This window comes from Hippocampus zosterae, chromosome 17, assembly GCF_025434085.1.
Source record: "Hippocampus zosterae strain Florida chromosome 17, ASM2543408v3, whole genome shotgun sequence".
NCBI lineage: Eukaryota > Metazoa > Chordata > Actinopteri > Syngnathiformes > Syngnathidae > Hippocampus > Hippocampus zosterae.
The window spans coordinates 15,158,304-15,171,924 of record NC_067467.1 but is presented as its reverse complement, the minus strand read 5'-3'; the positions used below and the strand labels follow the sequence as shown (position 1 = coordinate 15,171,924).

The following is a 13,621-nucleotide window of genomic DNA, read 5'->3' as shown; positions in this document are numbered from 1 at the left end:
CACGGATATATGTGCAAAAAAGTGCCCAAACTTCATTGTTCATGCAAACAGATTTTGATGCAGATCTCGTGTTAGAGGAATCAATGAGCAAAATTGTATCATGTTTAAAGTTTCATTTTAATTTGGACCGAGGTGTGAGACGAGGATTTTTATATATATCGTCGCAGAGACTGGGGTCCCTGATACCATGATGAGAGAGAATAAAATGAACAAATGTGTGTGTGTATATATATATATATATATATATATATATATATATATATATATATATATATATATATATATATATATATATATATATTCACACAAACAAGTGTGTGTGTGTGTGTGTGCGTGTGCTTGCGCATGCCCAAAACATGCATTGTACATATCCATACGGTGTGTCTGTGAGCTCCTTTTCCAAGGATTGTATATGACAAGAATACTAATGAGACGTGAGCATTTCTGATCTGGAGGATTGTCGGGTTGCGCAGGGATGTTGCTCCAGGTTTTTTTGTTTACTTGGGACAGCCATTTGAAAGCAAAATATTCAGTTTCATGTCTGAGGGTGAAGGCCAAGGGTACGTTTGGATTTTGGACTTCACCGTCAGGAAGCATACAGATAGCAGATGGAGTGAGAATCGTATCTGTGTCAGGGACAGATACTGGTTCTTAGGGCAGACTGCCAAAATGCATTTCATTTACAAGCAAACGACAAAATAGATTACTAGGCATGATCTCCAACTACCTCCTGGTGACTGCTTGCAATATTGGCCATAAACAACATCAGGAGTGAGCAGTGTAATAAATCATTGTTGCATAATTACTGATAAATGTACAATTTGTCTCAGTTGTCCATCCATCCATCCATCCATCCATCCATCCATCCATCCATCCATCCATTCATCCATCCATCTATTTTCCAATCCGCTTTATTCTCAAAAGGGTTGCGGAGGGTCTGGAGCCCATCCCAGCCATCTTCGGGCAGTAGGCGGGGGGGGGGGGGGGGGGCTGAACCGGTTGCCAGCCAATCGCAAGGCACACAGAGACAAACAACCATCCGCACTCACACTCACACAGAGGGACAATTAAGAGTGTTCAATCAGCCTGCCATGCATGTTTTTGGGATGTGGGTGGACACCGGAGCCGGGACGGAATCCATGACCTCTGTACTTTGAGGCAGCCTGTCTCAGTTGTATGGTAGATATTTCAGACTAAACTTTTGTGATATCAAAAAATCTGTATCACAACAGGAAAGATGTGGACTATCATGATTGTTTGCTTCTACTTTTATCTTCAAAATGGCGCCTTTAAGTTGGCAGCCTGTTGCAAGCACTCTGCTAATTATTCTCGTTACCATATTTGCGCCACAATACGGTGCACCGTATTAAAAGTTGCGGTGTCAGTTACAGGTGTTATTTCTGTATTTATCACATCCTGACAGGTTAGCCCAAGAATCCACAATCCATCCACAAATTGTCTGCTGCCTTCAGTCTTTGTAAAGCTGTGTTCGCCATCTATCATTCATTGCTCCCACGCCACTCACAACTTTTTCTCACAGTAGCTGTGAGATGGGCGCGCATGGAGTGACGGATCAAGAGGGATGGTGATCTGATGGTGTGGAAAAAACACCCGGCCTCTTTCGATGCCACTCACTCACTCACTTTTTCCTTGTCCATCTAGCACTTTTGATTGGCCTTCACGATGACTCCGGCTGGAAGCTTTTTTTAGACAGCATCTTCCTCTTAAAAATCACAATCAACAAACCTCCATTACCATGGCAGCCAAGTACAACTGTAAAAGCCGACTTATCGCGCCATGTTGTGCGTATTGCTACCATGCTGGTCCTCTCCTTTTCTACGGTCCAGTTCACCGGGAGGTTGAAAGTGAGCGGCCCCTCGTCGATGTTGGTGATGTGGTTGGGCTGAATGTGTTTGTCGTCCTTTTTACTGCAGCAGGAGCGGAAGATGGCCAGCTTTTTCTTGTAATCTGCCGGATGTTGCTATGCCACTGTCGTCCTTGCCCGGATGGATAGATGGCACCGTTTCATAAAATGAGAGTACCAAACACCATGGATGAGTCGATCTTGAATTCTATCGTGACTGTTCGATTCCCATGGTCCTCGGTATAACTGATAGCTTGCAGTTTAAACTGTGCTTTGTAAGCGTGTCTCTTTGTAGGTGCCATTTTTGGGTGTCCTGAGCCAAACTGATGTTTTGCATAATGCACATAATGACACTATATACTGTACACCTAATGGGGGTGCGCCTTTAGCATCCTCTTTCACGCCCACCCTTCGCCCTTTCACAACTGCGTGCTGTGCTCAGTCACATTTGCCTTTCCTCTACATAAGCAGCGTCTCGGCACAACATCAGTCAGTCAAGCGGAGTGCTCATCAAAGTCACGCAACATTCACGGATTTTGGAATTTGGTGCATAAATAAGGGATCCCACAGGATTCGACGCACCATCCATTTTGGAGAAAATTGTAAGTCATCACGTGGACCCTTTGTCAACTGATTCTACTTATGACAATCATAGGAGCAGTCAATCTTCGATGCTTGATGGCTGTGATTTCACAGCTTCACGTTTGTCCTGTTTTTGTTGAGAGGAACGTCTGTGCTTTTGGCCGGCTGCCGACGGCGATAGAATGACTATGGGGTGCTTGTTGTTTTTCACCTTGAGAGCCAGCCTTTTTTTTTCAAAAACTCAGATTTTGTTCAGCGGAAAATGTCAGTGCTTTTGTACTGTCTTTAGACAATATGGCTTGAGGAGCTGCATCGTGAGGTCATCAAAATGGATCTGAATGAGCCCCGGAGGAAATGTGGAGAAAAATGAGAGTTGTTGCTAAAAAAAGTAAAATTATGTGAGAAAGATTAATGGAGAATGGAACCAATATTTCTGAATGTGTGTTGCTCGGAAACAGAAGAATCTTCAGCTATTAAAAAAACAAAAAATAGCAATTGTTTGTTTACTTTCAAACTTAGCTTGTAGCAAAAGAAGGACCTCATGTACGCTGCTGGTCAACTGAGACTTCCATCTTGCTACCCTCTCTCAGCTTCACAGCTTCAAAAGGAATGTGCAATGAGAGGCATTACAACTCCACACCTCTTGTATGCAACATGATGTGTGTGCAAAGAGTTCAAAGTGCACTATGTTCTTCAGTGAGCCCGCCATTTGTGTTGGGTACCAGGAACAACAGTGAATTATAAAAATTTGTGAATAATTGATGCTGATGACAATTGCTCTCAAAACCTCTTCTTTTCCACCCAAAAGGTAAGTGGGAATTCGGGTAAAAAAAACAAAAACAACAAAAACACACAAATATCGTGAAATAAGCAACACAAATGAGCAAAAGGTTTCGTGAATACCGGAGGATAGGTTTACCCCAAAAATGACCGAATTATTTGTTGTTGAAATTATCTACAATTATGCATCAATGTCCGGCAGTACAATCTTAAACAAATGCTGTGATGCATTATAAAAATGCATCCATATTTATATAGTTTAAAATTGCCACTGTCAGAGTGGTATTAATTTAACACTGTTTATGATTGTGGTTGTAATTTACAGCACCGTAGAATTGTACCACACTGCGATGTGTAGTCATATTTTGATTGACTCTTTTAGCTTGATGAAACAAAATGTCTTTCTATATGATACAGTGTAGTTGGACATCGCTGAAAACAACAACAACAACATTAAACACCTTGACAAATTAATACACCTGTGACTACAACAGTAAAAGCAAAGCATGATGACCTCTTTAAAGTAACACACGACTGAAAATTAATTCTCCTTCATTTGATTATGCAGCGTGTATAAACTTTAATGGTACAAATATAAATGGCAGCTGCTTCCCCGAAAAGCTGATTCAGTTCATCCCCTTGCACAGTGCCATTGTGGCCAGTCACATAATCACTGTGACGAAACGCACGCTGTAAAATAGCACTGTTTGTTTTTGACTTATTTCTTGGTATATCCCCCCCCCCCTAAAAAAAAAAAATGTATTGCGTCGTCAAGTATTGCAATAATTTAGATAGCAAGCCTAACTCATCCGGTTTCATACTCTTCCTTTGAGAAAAGGGGGGAAATAAAGACTTTCTTGAAGAAAGGGTCGCCAGTGACCGGAACAAATGGAGGAAACTCGTCGCCCAATGTTCCAAATAGGAACGGGTGGAACTAACTAACTAACTAAGAAGGAAGAACATAAAACCTGACAATTAAAAGTGCTATCAAAATTATTGCAATACTTGACAATGCCATTTTGCATTTCTATCACAAAATAGACCAATAAGTCACAAATGAACAGTCCGATGTGACCTGCTCAAAACTGGTCAAGATTGCACTGTGCAGAATATGTCATTCTTTTGATACTTAATCAGAGAATTAGTTGCCACTGATATATTGTCACAATTAATGTTTATGCACATGCCTAATCAAACGAATGACAATGAGTTTTCAGTGGTGTGTCGCAGGTCATCATTCTACCATATCTATATATATATTGCGCGTCGTCCCGCACGCGGTCTGTCCTTCCGTCTGTCCCTTTTCAAAACGTACCTACTTCACCGCGCCACTGCGCGCCGCCACTGCGCCGCTCAGGCAGCGGCTGACTACGATCGCGCGGGCATCTTAGCGAAAAAATGTTGTCTACCCACAAGCATTGCAATGAAATTGTTAGTTATTTAGTAGAGCTAAACATCTCTTTATTTTCGCGATAAGCAATGAAGATGAACAAAAAGTTGAACCAAGCAACAACACTTTTGTGGGCCGAAGGCCCACCTTACCAGCCTTCCGCAGGAACTAGCTGATGAGCCGCCCGGAGGGCGGCGAACCACCACCTTACCAGCCTTCCGCAGGAACTAGCTGATGAGCCGCCCGGAGGGCGGCGAACCAGCTAGTACCATATAATAAACAATCTGGTCATAGCGTGTCTAGAATCAAAAAACAGCAGATACGCCTGTTAAAGTGGTTCATTTTAGAATGACAAAAAATGTTTTTGCCTGGTTGTCAAAATTTGTGAGGAATATAAAAATAACTGATCAGTAAAGTATCATCTTCTTTCGTCATCATCTTAGGGCACATAGCAACAATACCAAAACGCTCGTACTTGACACATTGCTGTCCGAAACATGGTTTTCTCAAATACAGCTAGTCTATCATCAAAAGGTCTAACTCGCTCTACCGCTCTGTAAACCTTTCTGCAATGTTCTAACATTGATGCCTATCAAATTTTCAGTTGAAGCTCTCCAAGAAGACAATCAAAGATGCAAATCGTCAGACTTACCATCAGCCAAGTATGTGGACTCCAAAGGAACTGTGTGGGCCTAGAGACAAACACAACAGTATGTTATTACAAGTTCGACTTGAAACAATTATTGCTGCATCATACCTTTGACAACAGGGATTACCAAATGAAATGATAGGGGGGTGGGGTGGGGGGGCGGCACAATTTTTATTAAGTGCTGTTCAGGGCCACATGGTGTCACGTTTCGGTTTTGCGGTATGGCCAGCAGGTGGCATGAGCGGTCTTCCTAGCACACCTGCTGGCAATCGTTAATCAATAGAGACAATATTTAAGGACTCCTACGTTCTACACCTGTTGTGGGAGTATTGTTTATGGCATTGCTATCCTCATTGTTCATTGACTTAGTGGCTTTTGACCTCGTCGTGTTTTCGCGCATAGTTCTCGGTACCAAGTTTTTGTGTAAGTACTATTTTATTTTGATGATCTGGATTTTCGTGCGTGTACAAAGTGTTACATTGTTTTTCGTTCGTAGTTTGTGGGCTTTACTTTCCTTTCTTGCTCTTTTGTGCAAGCACCTTTTGTTAGTCGTTTTTGATTCACCTCCTGGTCCTCATTGTGGACCAGCGCTTTATGTTCTCGCTTATTTTCGGTTCGATTCAGACATGAAATTGTCTTTACATCGGAGACCTTGTTTCTGTCTACGTTTTTTGGATCCCCCTCCCAAACTCGGTTTATCCGAGTCCCTAACACATGGGAACACACACTTCCTAACCAGCTCTGTGACAATAATGTTATTTTATACTGGGACAAAATTCGGACATATGTGCAAAACACGTGCTATTAATATATTCCATTTTTCATAACACAGCCATCTCGTTACGTCTGCGTCCCGCGTCCTGGACGCATAATTTTCCCGCCAGATGCACAGTTCCAAATAATGTGCGTTTTTGGGATGCAAGGAAATTTCTCAGTCAACGATCACAGTTTGATAATACCTACCATTGTTGTTTTGATCTCACGTTAAGTAATCTCGCGTGACGAGATTTACGTTCTCGCGAGACGAGATTGGCGAGATCGGCCGTCACCGCGTGCAAAGCAGACAATTGCCAAGTTCGTGTAACATTAAACCAGGTGTTGCGAACATTTATTGCGGCGGCATCACACAGGGAGAAGCTAAAGTTGGGTAGTTTTTTGCGATAATAATCATGTATACCGGAATTATTTAAATTTTCGCAGCATTTGTTTATAAGAAATAAACCTATTATCAATGTGTATTGTTGTTGTTTGTGTTATCATATGCAATTGAATAAGTAAACCATTTCAGAATTCGAAATTTGGGACTCTCTGAATGCATAACGGGGCTCATACTTTTCTGATCAGCAAGTCCCTGGGACTCGCAGGGCTCTAACTGTAAAATTATCACTGATAATAACATTTCCAATGTATGTATAAAAGAGCTACGATACATCCCAACCCAACAATAATGGATTTGAAGCAAACAACAAAGGCCTGTCTTGCATAAAAATTACAATTTGCTTTTTCACCCAAATCAACTCATTCAAAATTTTCAAACTATTGAGGTACTACGTTTGTCCTGCATCTCATCCTACAGCCTCCGAAAATTATTCGGCCTACCCATGTGAGGCACAGGGCAATATAAGACCTTGGGCAAGCGGAACAAAGCTATGTCTGTCGTATAGATATAAATGGTGATACTACAACTTAAAACTACAGTTGATACATATTCACAATATGCAAACACCTGCAAGTTCGCATATTGACCCTTTTCATGCACCCTGTAAACCTGATAACATGATAAGCTGTCCACAGTAGTAACCGCTGGGGTTATTTTTCTTTTTTCTTTAACACATTTAGGGGGCAGGAGATTTTTTTTCTGGGATTTTTTTTCTTCATTTAACACACATTTTTAGTAGAATATGTACAATGCATGTTCATCAGCGTATTCTGAAGAATATTGTTTGCTTTGAAAATTAATCAAGGAGCCATTCATCGTGTGGTTGCGGGCCACAGTTGCACGTACCTGTACGATATTATTACACAGTCTTAATAGATTGTCCTGATTTGAGGAAAAATCTACACATTTTATTTCGCTCTTTGCTGACATTTAAAGATAAATCTAGAGTTCTGGTGAAATTTAGAGTAAATTCCATGACATCATTAAAGCAGTTTATATGAATACAAAGATTGCTCTGACACACTGACTGAGGACATTTTCAAATGATGCTTCATCGTGACAAAAGTCCAAGGCAATTAAACTTTTTAACATATAAATACTTATATAAATAAATAATGTTTTCATGACACAAATTCTCACCATTTCCCAGGCAGCAGGGTCATGTTTGAAGAGCGAGTGTGTGAGCTCCACTGACACTCTTTTCCTGTAGTCTGAGCTTTTGTCTTCTGAAATTCGAAATAGCACTGCTGCAGCGTAGGTGGCTGTGGAGCGATATCAAAGTTTAGATTAGCTCGGATGGAAAGTCAAGTAAACCACGCTGAAGAAGGGTCCTCTGAGAACTGGAAGATTACAAGTTTGTTTTTTTTTTCCTCAGCGATATCAAAGTTTAGATTAGCTCGGATGGAAAGTCAAGTAAACCACGCTGAAGAAGGGTCCTCTGAGAACTGGAAGATTGCAAGTTTGTGTTTTTTTTCCTCGCTAGATTTTGCGGAACTCCAAGAACAGACAGATTTGCTGCAAATATAAACCGATAGTCTCTTAAAAAATCATATGAACGACAATGCCATGCTTTGGTTAGGTTGTAAATGCTTAAGAAAATGTCATTGATGCATCAAAGCAGCAGGTTTATCAAGAACAAGTTTGTCAATAAAAGAACAACAACATCATTTTAAGTGATTCTTGCATGAAGGTTAAAAGAGGATGAATTAATTTGCAATTAAATTATGAATTCTGATGAATTTAGTGCATCATGAGTGTGTTTTCATTAGTGATGGGTCCATGAGGCCTCATGAGGCGTGTCGACACACTGACACACTGTGTTGATACTGTGCTGATACTGTGTCACTGACCACTGCCACCTGCTGGACCTTCAAGATCCCTGCATCCAACCCACTCAACAGACTGAACTGACTGATAATTTTTTTGTATATTGAACATATAAAATATACAATTCGGTAATAAATTGGCAAAAAGTGAAGGTAAGATATAAAAAAAGGAAAAGAAAATAGTCATCATCACAAATATGTGTTCAAAGGAGTAGAAAGAAGTAAAAAAACCCTAGAGTCCTACCCCTTCTTATATATGAATTGATCATTTTTCAAAATAGAAAAGAAAGTCTACATATCAACAAATGCTTTTACCCTTATGTATGCTGTACTTATACATTTTTACAACTTTAGGTTTGTATATACAGTACACACTCATTGGAGCACAAGTATATGTCGATTTTCTCATATTCATAATGGATGCTACATTTCATTAATATATTAAATAATCTCATCAATGTATTCCTGATGTATTGCTATATTTCATGGGTGTATCGAATTTATTAGCTTAATTCTGATTTGTGTAGTTGTCTTGTACTACTCTCAAATTCATTTTTAATCTCAGCAAGAGTTACTCATTTTACTGGTCCGTTTCAGAATCATTCCACAGATTTACACCTATTACAGATACACTCCTTTGCGTGATGTTTGTTCGTGTTTTGGATTTTTCTGTATAGGTTAGTACCCCTTAAATTATGACATCTTTCTCGAATTTTAAAAAGCTTCTGTATGTTTTGGCAAAGGAGGTTATTGTGTGCTTTGTACATTAATTGGGCGATTTTGAAGTCAACCAGGTCATGAGATTTCATTGTTTGATTTGATAAACAGTGGATTTGTGGGTTCTGTCTATTTGGAGCCAGTGATTGTTCTGATTGCTTTGTATTGTAGTTTTAAAACAGTGTTTTACTGGCATTTCCCCATATTTCCACACAATAGGTCAAATATGGAAGTAATAAAAGTGTGTACAAGGATTTCTTGTTCAGCACATCCTTAGTTTTGGGAGGATCACTATGGTTTGGGATATTTTTCTTTTATTATCTATTATGTAGCTGCCAGCACGGTTTTGCATCTACAACTGTTCCATTTTCATAAGGTCATTCATCGATTTGATGAAGTGTATACAATATTCACATCCATGCATTCATTTTGCAACATTCAATGTGTTCAAATAATGTGAAGATCATTTGAATGAGGATGCTTGTGGGCTTTGATTTCACATTTTTATTGAGAAAAATAAGATGCTCCAATGTTTTAAACTTCAGCCTGTTGCGTCTTTTACAAGCAATTTCTCCTGCTGTGAAGAACACACGCTCACAAGGGACGGATGTGGCTGGCGTACAAAGGAACTCCTTTGCGAGGTGGGAGAGGTTTGGGAAAGAAGTGTGTTGGTCCTTCCAGTACAGCCGCTTCCTGGAACCTTGATTGTCAAACATGGAGTGGAGAGTCAACCAATAATTACTGATTGTCAATTAATCATCAACATAGCAACCGTGAAAAGATGCGTGAACGTTTGTATACCTGGCGTAATACCGGGTGTATCGCGAACTTCATTCTCATGCATGGCCCGATAATGCCTCAGCATGGTGGAGGTGCTTCTGTTGGCGAATTGACTTGGCAAATTCGACATTTCACCTGTAATGAAATGTGATTAAGAAGTAACTAAGAGTTACCTTGAAATGTATTCGGATTAGAATGGTACAACGCGTCAATAATCTGAGAGGCACTCGCCGAGTGGCTCTCGGCGACAGAAGGCGATTTGAATAAATAAATAAAAAATACCTTATTCTCCAGGACATCAAAATGGTCCCACACGGCGGATGATTTGCGTCTCTGCTCCATAATCGGCAAGGAAGGCAAGGCACGAACACGAAGTCTGCACTGACACGAGCTTCGACAAGCGAGCGTGAGTGAGGTCTGGCTTGTTTCGGCAGGTGTTCCTTATAAACACTGTGTGGCGGGCTTTTGCTGCGTCAACGCCCTCTGCACTGAGTCGACGCCCCCTGGACTAAGTGGCGCAGCCTGTACTGTGCCAAGCAGCCGATGCAGTCTAAACTGCACCGGTGCAGTTCACGTGTCAATTAGCAGCCTTGACTGTGTCAACGCAGCCGATGTGTCAATTAGCAGCCTGGACTGTGTCAACGCAGCCGGTGTGTCAATTAGAAGCCTGGACTGTGTCAACGCAGTTCACGTGTCAATCACGTGACGTAATGAGCCAGCACATGCATCGACACGTGGTTTGCCCTGTGAGCCCGGCGCATGTGTCAATGCATCGGTGTTGCTGGACCCATCACTAGTTTTCATATTATTTAGCTGTATACCGTATCTTGAAAAGCTGAGACAAATGAAAATAAGAAACCCTTTCTCGGCAGTGCCATGTTGGGGAATCCTAAAGTCAGTAAACATTTATTACAGACATACTTTGGGTAACTGCATCCTATTTTCTTGCGAAAAGGGTTAGCGAAGATTGACACACGTCACTGTTTTATCAGACATTTTAGCTCTTGAAATGATTTAGATACATTTTATGTGGAAGTTGTCACAACATTTCTTTCGCCTGATATTTTTCCAATATAATCTTAACTAATCGATTGTGATGATCAATAATGATGGCAAATAATTGCACTAATTGGATATTGAATGCTGCCCGGCCACTGCTGCAAAATTCAGTTCATGACATGCAATAACAAGCTATTATGTCTCTCTCTCTCTCTCACTCACACACACACACACACACACACACACACACACACACACACACACACACACACACACACACACACAATTTATTAATTTTTGGGGGTTCGTGTTTTTCTGCCTTATCTAGACATAAAGCAATTGCCTCATTCATGAATTCCCACACACATTCTGGACATGGTGCCAACCAGCATATGACAAGTAATTAACGGCACCATGTCTTGCTCACAAAAAACAACCTCTGGGGAGCTCCAGATTAAAGCACTGAGTTTTCACTACTTGCCACAGAAAACTGCACGGCCAATATATTGTGGTAGCAAATTGGTTGCCGCACTATGTAACATCAGGTCAGATTCTTGTTGTATTGCTCTTTGACAACACGACGTGACGGGTTGGTAAATATTATTCCACCAGTACTTTGACAGCACTCAAAAGTAGGTTTTCAATCTCGGGTTGGGGGTCAAACACTATTTTGAAATCTATGGAAGCATGTAGCAGCCAATGTGAAGTAAAAATATTTTGACTGACAAATACGTTCAGACCCCCTCCGTGAGCCGTCACCTTACCGTGGTGGAGGGGTTTGTGTGTCCCAATGATCCTAGGAGCTAAGTTGTCTGGGGCTTTATGCCCCTGGTAGGGTCACCCATGGCAAACAGGTTCGAGGTGAGGGACGAGACAAAACATGGGTCAAGAACCCCTTATGACGACTAAAATAAATAGAACTCAGTTTCTCTTGCCCGGACGCGGGTCACCGGGGCCCCCCTCTGGAGGCAGGCCTGGAGGTGGGGCTCGTTGGCGAGCGCCTGGTTGCCGAGACTACACCCATGGGACCCGGCTGGGCTAAGCCCGAAGAGGCAACGTGAGTGCCCCTTCTCATGGGCTCACCACCCATGGAAGGGGCCAAAGGGGTCAGGTGCAATGTTAGCTGGGCGGCAGCCAAAGGCGGTTACCCTGGCGGTCCGATCCTCGGCTGCAGAAGCTAGCTCTAGGGACGTGGAATGTCACCTCTCTTCCAGGGAAGGAGCCGGAGCTGGTGTGTGAGGCAGAAAAGTTCCGACTGAATATAGTCGGACTTGCCTCCACACACAGCCTGGGTTCTGGTACCAGTTCTCTCAAGAGGGGTTGACTCTCTTCCACTCTGGAGTTGCTCACGGTGAGAGGCGCAGAGCAGGTGTGGGCATACTCATTGCCCCCCGGCTCAGTGCCTGTACATTGGGGTTCACACCGGTAGACGAGAGGGTTGCCTCCCTCCGCCTTCGGGTGGGGGGACAGGTCCTGACTGTTGTTTTTGCATATGCACCAAACAGCAGCTCAGCGTACCCACCCTTTTTGGAGTCCTTGGAGGGTGTGCTGGAGAGTACTCCTGCTGGGGACTCCCTTGTTCTGCTGGGGGACATCAATGCTCACGTGGGCAATGACAGTGAGACCTGGAAGGGCGTGATTGGGAGGAATGGCCCCCCCGATCAGAACTCAAGTGGTGTTTTGTTATTGGACTTCTGTGTTTGTCATAGATTGTCCATAAAGAACACCTTGTTCAAACATAAGGGTGTCCATAAGTGTACTTGGGTACACTCTAATTGTACATAAGTGTCCACTCTCGGCTACAGTTCGATGATCGACTTGAGGTTGGATCATCGGATTTGCGGCCGCATGTTTTGGACACTCGGGTGAAGAGAGGGGCAGAGCTGTCAACTGATCACCACCTGGTGGTGAGTAGGCTCCGATGGTGTTGTGAGGGTTTTTTTTGGGACGACTGGTGGAATCCCCTGTCAGAAAGAGTTTCAACTCCCACCTCCAACACAGCTTTTCCCATATCCTGAGAGAGGCGGGGGACATCGAGTCCGAATGGACCATGTTCCGTGCCGCTATTGTTGAGGCGGCCAATCTGAGTTATGGACATAAGGTGGTTGGTGCCTGTTGTTGCGGCAACCCCCGTACTCGCTGGTGGACACCAGCAGTAAGGGATGCCGTCAAGCTGAAGAAGGAGTCCTATCGGGCCTTTATGGCCTGTGGGACTGGCCAAGCGGAACGCAGCCTCGGTGGTCGTCGAAGCAAAAACCTGGCCGTGGGAAGAGTTCGATGAGGCCATGGAAGCCGACTTCCGGACGGCTTCGAGGAAATTCTGCTCCACCATCCGACGTCTCAGGAGGGGGAAGCAGTGCACCACTAACACTGTGTACAGTAGGGCTGGGGCACTGCTGACTTCGACTCGGGATGTTGTGAACCGGTGGGCAGAGTACTTCGAAGACCTCCTCAACTCCACCAACACTCCTCTGACACGCCTCTGCAGCATCACGTGGTCATCGGGGAGAGTGCCTCTTGTCTGGCAGACTGGGGTGGTGGTCCCTCTTTTTAAAAAGGGGGACCAGAGGGTGTGTTCCAACTACAGAGTGATCACACTCCTCAGCCTCCGTCCCAACCCTAATCTATGGTCACGAGCTATGGCTCGTGACCGAAAGAACAAGATCCGGATACAAGCGGCCGAAATGAGTTTTTGCCGCAGGGTGTCCGGGCTCTAACCTTAGAGATAAGGTGAGAAGCTCGGTCATTCGGGAGGGGCTCAGAGTAGAGCCGCTTCTCCTCCACATCGAGAGGAGCCAGAAGAGGTGGCTCGGGCATCTGATTAGGATCCATCCTGGACACCTCCTTGGTGAGGTGTTCCGGGCATGTCCCACTG

General features: G+C 43.2%; 1 protein-coding gene and 1 long non-coding RNA gene across 3 annotated transcripts in view; one reads left to right on the top strand and one right to left on the bottom strand.

Moving 5' to 3' along the window:
* Positions 1-13,621, bottom strand: part of LOC127590184 (junction plakoglobin-like) — a 158,683-nt gene that overhangs the window by 15,664 nt on the left and 129,398 nt on the right. For both annotated transcript variants that reach the window (XM_052049648.1, XM_052049649.1), the window contains 2 exons: positions 7,565-7,686; positions 5,269-5,308 (listed from right to left, as the gene is read on the bottom strand). In XM_052049648.1, coding sequence (XP_051905608.1) covers positions 5,269-5,308; positions 7,565-7,686 — 162 coding nt within the window. The remainder of the gene's footprint in view (positions 1-5,268; positions 5,309-7,564; positions 7,687-13,621) is intronic.
* Positions 7,827-11,032, top strand: LOC127590318 (uncharacterized). Its single transcript, XR_007959601.1, has 2 exons — positions 7,827-8,199; positions 10,561-11,032. It is a non-coding gene; the product is annotated as an uncharacterized LOC127590318 (long non-coding RNA).